General features: G+C 46.2%; 1 protein-coding gene across 5 annotated transcripts in view; it reads left to right on the top strand.

Moving 5' to 3' along the window:
- Positions 1 to 15,812, top strand: part of Rab3ip (RAB3A interacting protein) — a 46,078-nt gene that overhangs the window by 17,271 nt on the left and 12,995 nt on the right. For 4 of the 5 annotated variants that reach the window (XM_021173888.3, XM_021173891.3, XM_085843182.1 and 1 more), the window contains 3 exons: positions 6,511 to 6,606; positions 14,863 to 14,940; positions 15,553 to 15,756. In XM_021173888.3, the coding sequence (XP_021029547.1) occupies positions 6,511 to 6,606; positions 14,863 to 14,940; positions 15,553 to 15,756 (378 nt within the window). The remainder of the gene's footprint in view (positions 1 to 6,510; positions 6,607 to 14,862; positions 14,941 to 15,552; positions 15,757 to 15,812) is intronic. The other variant, XM_085843183.1, reaches the window with a different exon arrangement.

The following is a 15,812-nucleotide window of genomic DNA, read 5'->3' as shown; positions in this document are numbered from 1 at the left end:
TTTTGGACATTTTGACTTCAGTTTTAAAAATCTTTCTATTCCTTTCTTAAGTCTCTTTTTTCAACTTCTGTTATATGTACATTAGATTGTGGGGTTCTGTTCTTTTTTAAAAAATTTTTCCTTTGTTTGGGTTTCACTGTGGATGGCTTCTCGTAGTTCTCAGAGCTGTGCTGTCTGCAGTATCTAACCTAGTCTTCATGTCAGAGTTTGAACGCTTAAATAATTGTTTGCTTTGTTGTCTAACGTGGCCGCCCTCACTTGGAGCGTCTTAAGCACCTGCTTTAAACTTCTAACTCTTTACCTGCTCACGTGATGACCCAGGGCTCCCTTCCCCTGCTTCCCACCTCTGGGTGGTCACAGTTTGTTGACAACCAGAGTTGTCTCATGTACGTTGTTCTAGGGGTTCAGTAATATCAGATGGCTGGTAAGTTGGGCCCTGTTACCCTTTCTTGATTAGAGCTGGAAGCTGCACCCTTTATATTGCTCAATTATATTTATAATGCACTTGATCTGGTAACTCCTCTCTGAACCTTCACTTCCTCACAGACACACTTCGGTTATTTTGCGCTTCCCAAGGAAGAGTGTGCATTGTGCTTCTGATTTGTGACGTTCTTGCTGTATTTTGTTGATCAAATGGATTGTGTATATGGGCATGCAGGCATACTGTTGTGAATAGGCGCATAGGCATAATATACTAGGTAGGGTTGTTGCTAATATCTTACGAGCAACACAACATATTAGAGACTTAGAATGTCAGGCTGGAGAGATGGCTCAGCGGTTAAGAGCACCGACTGCTCTTCCTGAGGTCCTGAGTTTAATTCCCAGCAGCCACATGGTGGCTCACAACCATCTGTGATGGCATCGGATGCAGTCTTCTGCTGTGTCTGAAGACAGTGACAGTGCACCCACATATATGAAATAAATATGGCACGAGTGAGGCCAGAAAAAATTAAAAAAAAAAAAAAAGAAACTTAGGAGTTTTGTCTTTTATGTATGCAGTACTCTGAAGTAGAGGTTTATAGTTGAGTAGATAGACGTTCCTGTGAGGTAATTAGTGATCCGTGTTCTGTATTGGGCTTTGTGGTCTCCTAGTACAGAACAGCCACGGTCCAGCAGTGAGTGTGCAGTGTTTGAACAGGGGAGTCATGCGTGGGACTCAGAGCTGTGGGATGGCAGTGTTATTGTGTGATTCTGCAGTTGTCTGGCCTGCCTTCCCCAGGTTGTTACTGAAGATCAGTTTGGGCAGAACAGGGGCTTTAATGTTCTTCTTAAAATGTGGATTTTCATCTCTCATCCCAGAGATGCTGAAACAGGACGGTGTCGATGACTGGAAATAGGCGTTTCCCACAAACTTCCCTGTTAATTGTTACAGTCACCACAAAGGAGCCCTCCCAGTGTTCACACTGGGTTAGCTTCAGGTTTTATTCTTCCTGAGAAAAGAATGAAATTGCTTAGGAAGTAAACTGGGCAGGAAAGCTTGCAGCCAGAGAGAATCCTCAAGGATCACTGCTCCCTGTAGTTAGCATGACCCTACTATAATAATAACTGTAGACAGGAAAGATAAACATTTTTGAGGCTATTTCATTAACCTGTTTTTGACTTTGCAGTAGCAGGAATAAAGCAGACAGGACCCTGTGCTTGTTTACTGTGGCAGAATGTGGGGGTCTAATCTTAGCACTCAGAACCCCGAGGCAGGAGGATTGCTGTGAATCGGAGGTCAGTCTGGACTACACAGTGAATTAGAGGCAACTCTGAACTGGAGTGAGGCCTTGTCTCAAGAAATAACCCACACTAAATTAAGAACACTTAGTAGTTGGACAGAACAGACGTAAATGTGCCTCAGTGACTCCACACTGTCTTTCTTCCTAACATCTGAGGTCAGCATGGGTCTTAACACTGCTACCAGTTAGACAGCAACAGGACGGTTGAGAGGCCTCCCTATGCATGAGCTTAGTCAGTGCTGCCTCTGGTAACCTAGTTGAGTTGAGTGCTTTATTGTTGATTTTAGGTACTAGGTGACATACCTTCAAAAGCGTCTCTCTGTATGAGGTATTGAAATGGAAACCCAGACTGACAGGATACGAACCTGTTCTCGTCAGCTTAAATGAATTCTCAAGAAGGCAACCCTGAGAAGAAAAGAAGCACCGAGTCACGTTTCATTAACAGCATTTTCCTTGCTATGTGCATGAAGTGTGTGTCATATGAAAAATTAGGACGTCCAGCTAGCGGCGCAGCGTAGTTGAGCAGTAGTGATTGTCCTGTGTGCCAGAGGCTCTGGTGCTTCAGCCTCCAGCACTGGAGTGGGGTGACCAGCCTGCCATGCTTGTGCAGCCCCAGCTCCTTTGGGAGGAGGCTGAGCTGCAGAAGGAGTTCTGGGACCAGCTTGCGGGACATAGCAAGACCCCTTCTGGGAATACAGAGAAGGTGAATTACTTCCTCTGATAGGAAGACTTCTGATGTGTCTTCTGTGTCTCCAGTGGGTTGTTTGTTTTTTTTTAAGAACTTGGCCACACGGATACAAGTGGTGCGTTCTGAATGGCAAACCTGGTGGTTGCTTCCTGGATTAGAACGCTTCCGTGTCACCCCTTCTCTTTTTGGTAGTTCCCCTTGGCTTTAAGATTAAGTCCTGTTTCTTTGCCTTTCAAGGTCATCAGCCTGCCTTTCTGTAGTTCCCCCCTCACCTCGTCATCCAGTGTGAGACATAACTGCTTCACGCCTTCCGCCTTCCATTTGGTAGACTCTAATCCCCTGACACACACCCATCCTTAGAGATTCCCTTGCGAGTCTGCCTGAGAGCTCTGCTTCCCTTATTAGACTGGGACTTCCTGAAAACGGTGAATTTGCTCTCTAGCATGCCCTCTGGCACCAGGAGGGAAGACTGACTAACCGCCCTGCAGGGTGCTTACTGATAGGAAGAGTGCAGATGGTAAAAGTCCTCACACAAGGACAGTACACGTCCTACCTCATTCTGCCTCATTCGTGGTTGCCTGAGCTGGACCTTGAAGCACACAAGGTCCTCCACAAAATGAAGATATCAGTCATTTGTGGGGAAAGAGTTCGGATGGACTGGACCAGGCTGGGGAGTGGATGAGAGACCTGACAGGCTCGACCCTGTTCAGAGTGTGAATCAAGGACAAACTGCAGAGGCAAATGGCACAAGCTCTTGAAAGCCTTTGGTGCTTGGGTGGAGTCACGCAGTGTGGTGGGTGGTCAGCAGTGGTCGGCAGCCGGTCTGCAGTTATGCCTCCATGAGTAACAGGCACACTGTGGCTCCAGTTGTCAGGGAGCAGAGCAGGAGGCTTCCTGTGTGCCTTCCGTGTTCCTCAGGAGGACGTTGCTCACTGGGGATTGCTGTTCTCAGTCCTGTGAAGGCTCCGTGTCCTCCTGTAATCTCTGCTCACGTGCTGTGTCTAGGATGTAATGTAGCCTAAAGTAGCCAGTGTGCAGCTGCTTCAGGTTGGCTTCTCACTGTGTTTCCTGCATATCTCACAGCTGCGTTGCTCACCGCCTCTACCCGCCAGGTGCTCCCCTCCTCCCCACATCCCAGTGCTCCCCTCCCCTCCCCCACGTGCTCGCCTCCTCCCCCCTCCCCTCCCCTAGGAGCTCCCCTCCTCTCTAGAGCCCTGGGTGCTCATCTGTTGTGTTCATTGACCAAGTTACCTGTTTGCCTAATAAAAGACACCTTGACTGCTTCAGGGTTTGGGAAATTACAGATAAAGTCCTCGAGTGTGCATGTTTTTGCGTACACCTGTCTTCAGCTCATTTGGATCTGTGGCCAGGCCGTGTGACTGTCGGATCATTTGTTAAGACTGTGTCTGGCTTTGTAAGAGACAGTCAGTCGTTTTCCTGAGTGACTGCACTGCTTGTACTCCCACAGCAAGGGCGGGGCACTTCCTGTGCCCACGTATGTACCGGCACTCAGGGCTGGCACGGGTTGCGTGTTGGCTGTCCTGATGGTTGCCTAGTGGCATCTTGTTGTAAGTGGCAGTTACTAATGAAAGACCATGGAGCATCTTTCATGGCTTGCCACTTGGCTGTCTTCTTTGCTGAGATGTCTTGGTCTAGTGTTTTGTCCATTTTTAAAGTTTTTCTTCTCTTAATGTTATAATTTTTTTTCATATTTTTGATAATAGTTCATCATATATGTCCTTTGCAAATACTTTCTCCTATCTGTGGCTCCATTGAGTGTGTCCCCCACGAGAGTCTGTGTGTGTGTCTGTGTCTGTCCATCTCTCCTCACGCTCAGGGCCTCCTCCTGTTAGTCAGGCACTCTTGCATTGAGTCACCCCCTCAGTCACTCGTACTCTCTTGGTGACTTTTTCTTCCCTTCACAGTTGTACAGTTAGGTTCCTCTCCACCCTGAGGAAAGCCACAGCGGCTGGTGTTTGGGCTATTGACAGCAGTTAGTCCCTGCTCCTCTGCCCCAGCAGGTTCGTAGGACACACACTTCCTGAAGTCTTACAGGTATATTACTCCGTGGCCTTTTACAGGAAACAGTTTGGATAGGAGACACTTGGCGCACTCTCCAGAACGTCTTTAGGAAATAGCGCTTCATTGTTCTGTAGCACAAACCCTGCTGCTGACCGTTCAACTCATCCAGTCTTTCCTCCCTTATGGGTAACTTGGCTTTGTGCTTAATTTTTAACTTTTTAAAGTTTTTAACAGACAGAAAACATAAAAATGACATACATTAATATGTTACTATGTATGTTTCATTACATGTGTATGTCGGTTGTATCATGCTTAAATCATGTTAATTATATCTATTGACAGAGTTCTTGAACGCCTTTATCCCAGCATTTTGAATTGTTCAGAACGCTGTCATTTTCAGTCACTCTGCTGTGGGAGAGAGCAGACTAGAACGTCTCCTTCCCTTAACTGTAACTTTATGTATGTATCCATGTCTGTTTCTTGGGGCTCTGGTAGAGTATTAGCTCCTTGTGAGCTAGGAGGGTCTCAGGTGTGGCTTTCCTTGTGATATTGTCATCACTTAAACATCTCTCAAGAGTTGTGCCTAGCCGGGCGTGGTGGCGCACGCCTTTAATCCCAGCACTCGGGAGGCAGAGGCAGGTGGATTTCTGAGTTCGAGGCCAGCCTGGTCTACAAAGTGAGTTCCAGGACAGCCAGGGCTACACAGAGAAACCCTGTCTCGAAAAACCAAAAAAAAAAAAAAAAAAAAAAAGAGTTGTGCCTAGTTCAGCCAGGTTTCCTCCAGTGCGGCGTTTGGGGTCTTAGAGTCTCAGTATTCCACTGCAGGATCAGAGTTTTGCATTGGGTCCTTGCCTCAACCCATCTGCGGTGTTTGATGTTTTCCCTTAAGTGGAGTCTGGCTGTGCTGGGGGCTCTGGCTCACCACTCACTACTTCTGCCCTGGGTGCGAGCTCAGGGCTTTCCTAGCAGCTAGCGGCCTACAGGCTGGAACTCTTGGATGCGTTTACCACAGGCGAGGCCTGGGACACCATTCTGCTTCTTTCCATTTTTCTCTGATATGTTCTTTCGGTTTTCTTCAAATTTTGAGGTATTTTTGATGAGTTGTGTTTCTGAGTCTCTCACTCTGTTGGCCAATCATTGAGGACACATTCTCTTAAGTCTGAGACTTGTGAGGTTCTCTTTGACCAAGCCCCACTGAGACGGTTTAGCACTAGGTTCTGATATCCTAGGATATTTGGTTTTTAGGAGTAGTCCTTGGGAGATTAAAACCTAAGCTGCCACCACAGTCACAACATGACTCATTGTTACATTCTTGGGGTGACTGTGAGTGACCTTTGAAAGGTTTACGTAGGGTGACCGGCTGCAGCATATAAAACCCAGCAGTTTGATGCTTTAATAAAATATTGTGTTTGTGTGTGTGTGGTGTGTTTGTGTGTGTGTGCATGGTGCATGCAGATGTGCATGCATGTGCAAATGTGTGGGCATCAGAGGTCAATAGTGGGTGCCATCTTTAATTGTGCTTCGTCCTATGACTCTCTCACTGAGCTTGGAGCTCTCCTGTCTTGCAGGCTGGCTAGCGTGAGTTCTGAGAATCTGCCTGCCTCTGCCTCTGCCTCTGCCTCTTCACCTGAGATTACAGATGTACACAACTGTCCTTGGCTTTTATACGTGGGTTCTGGGTCCAGACCCAGGTCTTTGTGCTTTTATGGCAGGGACTTCACTGACTGAGCCACTTCTTCTTTAGCTATACACTAAAGTTAATTAATTTTACTGGCATTAATAAGCAAAATTGAAAGAGATATAAGCTTGGTAGAAATACATATGTTTAGAGAAAAGCTAAAGGGGCACTAGTGGTTTTATGTGTTATATTCACAGGCTTTGAATGTTTTATGGAAGAAATATAATGTAACATGCTGGCTTAGTTGTAATTTTGGAACTTGTAATTCACTGTAATTCATTTTCAGTATTAACACATAGGAGATGGTATTAACATTTTATAATTTTATTAACTATTATATAATCTATACAGTTTCACTTCAGACTGAAGAGATCTAAAACAAAATTATCAATTTCTCATAGGAATTGAAGTTAAAAGATGAAGAATGTGAGAGACTTTCGAAAGTGCGGGATCAACTTGGGCAGGAGTTGGAAGAACTCACAGCTAGTTTGTTTGAGGTTGGTCTGTTTACATTGTGGCCAAGAGTGACATCTCAATTGTATATGTTGGTAGAATTGGTTTGTGAAGACATCTTGAGAAGGATATGGGTAGCTTCACGTGTGCTTGTAATACCTCTAAGCAAGACAGAGAACAAAATCTCTAAGGAAATGTAGTCTGTAATTTAAAATAGCATAAAGAGGAAAGCGGACCACCACAGCTCATCATTGGGGCAGTTAGCAGTGTGTGTGAAAGGAAAGTCAGAACTTTAGTTTTATAAAGTTTACCACTTATTTAGGGCTACTTGGATTTTTTTTGGTTTTGTTTTTTAATTTTCTTTTATGATTGCAAACCCTTGAGGTACAGTCACTGCTGCTGGGTGACTTGAAGAACATGAGGTGGCACACCTTCATCTGCAGCTTGCCCTCATGACCAGGATTTCTACCCAGCTCTGCTTGCTCAGAGAGGCATGCGCAGTGGAGCATGTGTAAGACAGGCAGAGATAGACAGATAGATATTGGATACTGTAAAGGACTGGGTCAAATGACACTGGAGGTTGCCAAGTTGCAGAGCTGTAAGGTAGGGTTAGCAAGCCAGTCTGAGCCTGAGAACCTGAAGAACTGTGTGTGAGGTCTGAAGGACAAACAGAGATTTTTTTACTCGGTGGAAGGTGGCTTTTGATGAGCTCAGCCTCCTCTGGTGGTCGAAGCCTTTGTCTCAGCGCCATCTGCCTTGGGAAGTGTACCACTTGTTAAGTTAATGGGATCCAGAGCTCCATCACAGAAATCCTTAGGATACTGGGTGGTGAAGCATGAAATAGGTTTGTCCCCCAAGTGCTAACTGGGAAGGAAGAGTAGTGCTGTTGTCCACGTGCAAGAGCAGAGGTCACAAGTGAGCACGTGACAGCCTCAGGGGAGAATACCAAGTGGAGAAAAAGGTAAGACACGTACATCGTATGAAAAGTGTAACGCTAATGCGCAGGTTAGAAATGTATTTACACAGTAAGTATTGAATGCTGCAGCCACCAGCGTTTGTTATAGAAACACACTAAGGAAGGAGTGAGCTCTGACACCATTTACAAAGCGCGTGCTGAGATGGAGGTCACTCTGCTACAAGCAGGTTCTAACGTGGGAATGTCTGCTGTGAATCTGATATGCTAGGTTTAAAATGTACAAAGAAGAGGAAAGAATCAAAGGACACACACACAGGCCACATCAAACCACAGTGAAAGAGAACTAGAGAAAACAGGAACAAGGAAGCTATAGGACCAAGAACACACTTTACAATGTGGGGAGAGTAAGCCTTTAATTATTTTAAATGTAAACAAAGCGAATTCCCCAATCAAAAGGTACATAGTTGATACAGCCTGCAGGCGAAGGGGTGGAGAAGTATTTCTGTGCAGGGTGAGGAGAAGAGGGTAGCTGTATTTGAATTGCACATAATAGACTTTCGGTCAAAACTTGTTAAGAGATAAGGTCATTACATAATGACAGAAGGATCAGTTGATTGGATGATGCAGTTAAGTATTTCCCCAATAACAAAGCGCCCAGATGTACAAAGCAACTGTCGGATCTGAAGGGAGGAAAGAAGTACGGGAATAGAGATGTGTTGCTGTGATTGCTCAGATAGAAAAGCAAGACGAAGTAGCAGGGTGGATCGACCATATGCCCCTAGACGTACACAGAACTCTCCACATTACAGAAGAATCCACGCTCTTCTCGTGTGTACATGAAATATTGTCTGGGATAATTCCTGTTACATCACAAAATTCATTATAAATTTAAAAAGAAGATCCCCAATGCCTTTTTTCCATTCTTCTCAGATATATTTTCAGTCTACCCTCAAGAGAGGTCTGGGAAACCATCCTGCCACAGTGAAATTTGATTAGAAATAACAATAACACAGTAAAATACACAAGTATGTGCATACTAAAACACTGAACTGTGGGGTTAAAGACGGAACCAAAAGGGAATTTGAAAAACTTGTGGAGACAAATTGAGAACATAGCATCGGAGATGCAGCAAAGGCGGTACTAGGAATCCCGGCAGTAAGTGCCTACAGGGAAGTACAGGAGGGCACGTGCTTGAATACCGTAACACCTTAAGGAATTTGAAAAAGAGCAAACTGAGCCCCAAGTTAGCAGGAGTAAGGAAATACCAGAGTGTAAAAGGAACAGAGACAAGAAAAAAAGAGAAACTATCAACAAAACCAAGAGTTGTTTTGAAATGAAGCAACAACCAGGATCTTTACTAAACTGAGGAAAAAAGATAAGGTTTTAAAAAGACGAAAGAAGAGACACAGGGAAGACGTTTTAAATGCAGAGTCCTTTAAGAAAAAAACATACTCCAGTCAGAAACCACTCCAGAAGAAACGGAGAAATTCCTAGAAATGCACTTCATCAAAATGGAGGGAAGACGGCATGGAGACTCAGACGAGACCAGTGACCAGCTTGTCAGTGACGGATGTGGCCGGGCCAAAGAGAGCAGTTCAGAGCTGGATGGCTTCACATAAGTAAAGGGAGTGTCACCAGCCAGTGACACAGGATAACACACATCCCCATATGCTCAAAACAAAGCAGAAGAGGACACGCAGAAGGGAGCACACTTGTCGAAGCATTTTGTCAAGTCAGTACCGCTGTACTGTCAACGCCAGTGACGGTTCCATGAGAAAAAAGGGCTGTGGGCCAATACTGAATCTTGATACACAAAGATGCAAAAATCTTCAATAAAATACTAACAACCCATGTCAGAAAGCACACAGAAAAACCACACACCATGGCCCAAGAGGGCTCTAGACTGCCCCGGTGACCCAGCATCAGTAAGTCAGTCAGTGAGGCACACTGCAGTAACAGGAAATGAAACCAGGATGGTCTCACAAAAGCCGAAAGTAATGATACAGTCTTCAACAAAAGAGGTATTAGGGGAATGTTATTGAACGTGGTGAGGACCAAGTATTAAACATAACTGCATCCTAATCTCTGGGAAACAGGACGCATTTCCTCTGTGATCTGGTGCAAGCCAAGGGCTTTCCGCCTCAATACTTCTCCTTCATGCAGGACTAGGGATCATAGTCAGAATAATTCCACAAGAAAAGGAAATATGTTAGGTCTGCAGATGATTGCCGATTATATAGAGAATCCGAAAGATTAAGCAGTAAAAACAGAACTAAGAGATGAACTTTGTAAAGTTTGAGATCAGTGTTTATGTTCTAAATGATCTGAAAAGGAAACTAAAGGGATGGTTTCACGGAAGCACCCACGGGACTCACTTATGTAGACATAAGCAGTGGTTAGCGCACTGAACACTGGGACAGGTTGATGTGAAGGGAATTTAAAGAAGACATCATTCCATGGGTTAGAATAATTAATTTAGCATTTAAATTTCTGTATAACCAGTGATCTGCAGATTCATATACTCACTATCAAATTCCAAGTATATTATTTGCAGAAATATAAAACCCATCTGAATTCATATGGATTGATGAAGGAGCCAAACAGAGTGCTCTTGAGCAAGAGCAGTCAGCTGGATGCAGGCATTTCCTCATCCCAGTCTGTGGCAAGTGACAGCCATCAAAACTGCAGTGTGACTGAGAAGAGAGAACTGAGTAGAACCCAGAAGTAAGTGTGCATTGATAATCCACTGCTTGTTAATGACGGGGCTGATGAGCCGAAGGAAGGGCAGCCCCTTCGGAGAGCGACACTGGAGAATAATGTCTGCGTGCACATGGATATGACTGCACTCTGCACTCTAAACAAAAGACCCAAAACCACACGACCACTGACTCAGCAAAAGCTGCTTGAGTGGTCTGGGCAGGGGTTATGGGTGCCGTTGCTGCTGCTGTTGTTCTTTAATGTGAAAGCAGAAGCTCAGGAGACATCACAGAAACAGAGAAGTGGAATTGCATCTAACTAAGACCTGCAGACAGTCACCCAGTTAACATGCAGTGTGGCGGAGAGAACACCATGCGCACAGTGTGTCTGCAGACAGTCATAACATGCAGTGCGGTGGAGAGAGCACGTGCAGAGTGTGTCTGGCACGGGGATAATTGCAGCATGTGTAAGGCATAGCAAAGTGAGCAACGCAGGAAAGAGATTGAGCACCCACCAGGGAGCTGCACAAGCCTCGGAAGCTGTGAAAAGGTGTTTAACATCACAGCCAGATAACGCACGCAAAGCCACCCCAGCGAGACACTGCCACTGCCTCCCTCCGAATCCTGCAGAGTGTGTTGGTGAGGTGTGGTGCTGTTGGTATGACTCTTACAGACAAAAGAATGGCGATTTCTCCTTAAAAAAATTAAAGCGAGAGCCAGTGTAGTGGCACACGCTTTCATCCCAGCACTCAGGAGGCAGAGACAGGCAGATCTCGCACTCAAGCTTAGCCTGGTCTACAGAGCGAGTTCTAGGACATCCAGGATTACATAGTGAGACCTTGGCTTTAAAAAACAAACAACCCCCCCAAACAAACAAAAAACCCCAGGCCAAAAAAAAACCAACAACAAAAACTAGAAGCATGCAGTCCCTGTGTGGGGTCTGCATCAAAGGAAATAAAGATCTTTTTTAATTTATTTACTTAGTGTATCTGAGTACACTGTTGCTGTCTTCAGACACACCAGAAGAGGGCATCAGATCCCCTTATAGATTATGAGCCACCATGTGGTTGCTGGGAATTGAACTCAGGACCTCTGGAAGAGCAGTCAGTGCTCTTAACTGCTGAGCCATCTCTCCAGCCCAGGAAATAAAATTCTTGATATCTGTATTCTCATGTTCATTGCTGTTGTATTGTCCCAAGCCCTATGTGAGCACAGTGTATTCAGCAGGGAACGAGGCGTGCTGTGTGTTTATATAACATTAGCTTTTAAAAAGGGAGACCAGCTTGACTCAGCTGGTAGAGGGGTTTGCTGTGCCGGCTCACTACCAGAGTTCAGTCCCCGGATCCTGTGGTGGAAGAGGAGTGCCCTTCCTGATGGTTGTCCTCTGACAGACAGACAGACAGACAGACACACACACACACACACACACGCATGCACACACACACACCTATTAAAGTTCCAGTCTTACCGTGTGAGGCACTGCAGATGATGGTGCGAGAAGAGAACAGGAGGGTTTTGTGTTTCCCTTGCCCGTGGACACAGTGGGTGGGCTGAGGAGTGGGGGGACGGAGTGTTGGTTGAGGGTAGGAGCTGTCAGGCATGTAGGAGGTCAGTGTGTGTGCACAGGGACTGAGTCAGGGGCTGGAGTGCACTGAAAAGTAGACCTCAGGTGTGCCCACCACCAAACACCAAGGGCGAGGTGAGGTGGGGATGGGGTTGGTTTTTAATTGAAAGTCTCACTTTTTATTTTTACCGAGACAGGCAGTTCATTCATGTATTACCTCTGGTTGCTTCCACACTGTAAAAAACAAAGTTGAATTACGGTAACAGAAACTGTGTGTGTGGTCCTGAGAAGCAAGAGTGCCATTTGGCCCTTTACAGAGGTTGGTGATTCCTAGTACATACCCCGGCTCCATACACGGCTGTGTGACTGGGCGTGGGAGGCCCAGCAGCGGCTGCTGTGTACAGCAACCAGAGGGGAACTTGAAGCCAAGCACTAATGCATCTCCAGTGTTTGACGCCAGCCTCTTCACACGGCCCCACCACCGCCGTGGTTCTCACTCTGCACTGTGCGCTCCACCACCTGTGAACGTGGCCTGAGAGGTGACGGGAGGCCCGATGCAGGACTTCAGTCCGTTAGGAGCTGCTGTGGCTTTACTGTGTACAGTTTTCTGTTCCTGTAGAAACACACAGGTCTAATTACAGAGACAGGATTTTATAATACGGCCTCACTCATTCCTCGGAGAGTATATATGAAAAGTTTGAATTTTAAAAATTGCTGTTTTAGGGTCAGCAAGGTGGCTCAGCAGGTAAGGACCCTCGTGGCCAAGCCTGATCCAAGTTCCATCCCTGGGCCCCGTGTGGGAATACAGAGCTAACTTGTGCAAGTTGTCCTCTGATTTCTACATGCATGCCATGGCACACACAAAATAAAATGATAATATAAAAAAATTAAAAAAGAAAAATTGTGGTTTGTAGTGTTTGCTTGAGTTTTATTAAAAGAAGAAAATCATTAAAAAGAGGAGTTGGAAAAAAACTGTAAGAGCCAGAAGCTGAGGAGGAGGAGGACGGCATTTGCGTTCTTCATGGCGCCTGCCCAGCCTGCACACGACCGGGCCCGCCAGCAGTCAGGCGTGGACTGGGAGGGCTCAGGGACCATAGCTCGCCCTGATGAACTGCTGGCTCCCTGTTAGTCCGAGGAGGACAGGTCATCGTCTTTACCTGTGTACCACCTGTATACAGGCGAGAGCACCAAGTCCCAATGGGTAGTTCAAAACTTGGTCACAGAGAGGACTCAGGTGTCAGAAGTCAGACTAGAAGGGAACCCTGACAGGTGGGAGGAGAGAGGCCAGGCATAGGGTGGAAATAGCCAGAGTTCATTGCAGACACGTCTCAAATTGTCAAGAAATTTAATGAATGTTATATTTCTTAAAAGTTGATGTAGTTAGCTTTGTGGCGGGACAAAGTTTGTAACAGTTTCTGAAACGGTCCTAACATACTTCTGCCATTTGTACTAGAAGACGTTGTCAGCATCGTAAAATGTTCTTGGCAAAGCTCAGTCTCGGTGGAGACAGCTTAGGGCATCTGCCTTACACCATGCTTACAATGCCTGACTTTGAGAAGGACAGTCAGAGAAAACAGCCCCACATCTAGAAATGCTGCCTTTTGGTGTTCTGTTGATCCGCAGACCCATGCCAGACGCTTTATGCTTCAGGCTAACGTCCCTTTCTCTGGGGACCTCAGCTGCTCCTGTGTATCATCAGGGTCCCTCTTGAAGCTGGAGAGGTCACCTCATTTCCCATCTCACCTTGGGGCTCATCCTGGCCTGGGTTCTGGCGTTCACCATTTCCTTAGCTCTTCCAAGCTTTCAAAGCTGGCGTCGGCTCTTCAGTTGTCCAGTCTTAAGTCTGATCCAGACTGCGCAGCTGGCACCAAGGGTCCATCCCCGCCCGGGTCAGCAGGTGTTCTGTCCAACATCAGTCTCTTCTGCATTCAGAGTTAAATATCAGTTTTCTTAGCAGAGATCCGAGCAGATAGCATTCTTGTGTTGGAAATACCTGCCAAATAGCCTTCTTTGGACAGTTCCACCTTATCCCAGGAAAGTCCGTCCAGTCTGCAGCAACTGTTGTTTTCAGAAGGGCAGAGCTGAGCTCATTCTTCTTCAGGGCTCTGCTGGATGAGCAGTGCACGGTGACGGGAGTATTCCCGAGGTGCATCCCATTCCATGCCAACCATCAATAGTGAGTATTCGGATATTTAATGTAGTCTGAGGTTCATGCTCTGGAGTCACACAAGCTGCTGCAGATGAACAGCTGTGAGTGGCACCACACTCTGAGGGAGACCTTGCCACCTGCCACCTGCAGGTCACAGACCCGAGAGAGCTGTCAGACTGTGTGTTTAATAAGTATCTTTGAATCTCCTTTGGATATCTTACATTCCCAAATACTAAGTCTGAAACCACATTTTGTTCCCGGTTATCCTAATCTATACAGATTATTTCATACAAAAGCTTAATCTCTAAAATATGAGATCATGTTATTCTCTTAAAGAAGAATTCATCTTTCACTTAGAGTGAAGTCTGGGGTTATCACCCTGATTTCCGTTGCTGTTGTTAGAGTGCACCCTGAGCTCTTTAGGAACCATGCCTTTGTCTTGTTCCTCATTCACTGTCAGAGCCTGGAACAGTACCTCCTAAAGAGACGTCATTAATAATACTGTACGACTGAAAGGCAGGCCGTGCCTGCAGTTTCATAGCTGTGGCATTGGGAACTTTTAAGAGTAGAAGATTCCCTGCTCAGGCTGCACTGTGCAGTCGTTTTCACCTGTGTCATTTTATCCATGTTTTCATGGAAACTGGAGCTCCTGGGGTGTCGTTTCTGCTGAAGTGTCCACCGTCTTGTCCCTGTCATGTATTGGCTTTGACCTGCAGCCGTCCTCCGTCCCCTTTACTGGTTGTAGTCCTGACGCGGGTGTCCCTTGGATGGACTGGACCCCACCTCTGCTGCCACGGTGCTCAGCAGGTGGCGAGTGCCTGGCCTCAGTCCTACCTTCCCGTCCGTTTGATGCAGCTGCTTCCCCCACGTGGTTGTTGGGTTCTTAGTTTCAGGCCCTTTGCTGCCTCCTAGGCAGCTGCTGAAATGAGTGTTACAATACTCTGCCTCCGGATTTTGAGACTTTGACTTTTTCAGGAAGCTCACAAGATGGTGAGGGAAGCGAACGTCAAGCAAGCCACTGCAGAGAAGCAGCTGAAGGAAGCCCAGGGGAAAGTGAGTCGGGGCCTTGGCAGTGGAGCGGGGAGACCGTGGGGAGAGCCGTCATGAGTGCCTAGTGCCCTTGGCGGCTGTCCTGACCCCTCGGAGAAGTGTGCTAATGTGGAAGGTGCAAATAGGCACACATAGGTCCCAGTAACCCTGACTCGGGTGTGTAGTGTGTCACAGCCAGCTTGCTTATCACCATGGAAATCGTGTAGAAGGATGTTGGAGTCGTTTTTAAAAGTTAATATTTATTCTCTTAATTCACTGGGGGGAAAAAGAGACCTAAGTAGATTTTATTATTTTAGGAGTGAACTAAAGGTAATTGTAAGCTGATACATTTTAATATTTTGAAAATTCATACTAATGTTAGTATCTTTGACCATTTAAAATTTTCCTTTTGACATTATTGGTAGTTGAATCCATGCCATATGGAAACCCAAAAATCTTGGATTGCTTTCCCTTCATTACTTCATAGAAAAATAACAAATTAAACTTATTTTCTGTTCTTGAAATTCGCCAAGTTGCTAGCATTGGCCACATCTGTCATAGCGCATGTTGTGGGTGTGACGGCCACATCTGCCATAGAGCATGCTGTGTGTGTGACGCTGCTGCTTTCTTTTCAAGATTGATGTACTTCAGGCTGAAGTGGCCGCGCTGAAGACACTCGTACTGTCCAGTTCTCCAACATCGCCTACGCAGGAGCCTCTGGCGGCTGCAAAGACCCCCTTTAAAAGGGGGCACACAAGGAACAAAAGTACAAGCAGCGCCATGGGTGGGAGCCACCAGGACTTGAGTGTGATCCAGCCAATCGTAAAAGACTGCAAAGAGGTAACTCCTGCAGAGAGGACTGTCCCCTCTGACCCGTTCCTCCTGTTGATTGCCAT

This window comes from Mus caroli, unplaced genomic scaffold, assembly GCF_978045245.1.
Source record: "Mus caroli unplaced genomic scaffold, Mus_caroli_1 scaffold_9, whole genome shotgun sequence".
In the NCBI taxonomy this organism is placed as follows: domain Eukaryota; kingdom Metazoa; phylum Chordata; class Mammalia; order Rodentia; family Muridae; genus Mus; species Mus caroli.
This window is presented reverse-complemented; position numbering and strand designations above follow the sequence as displayed.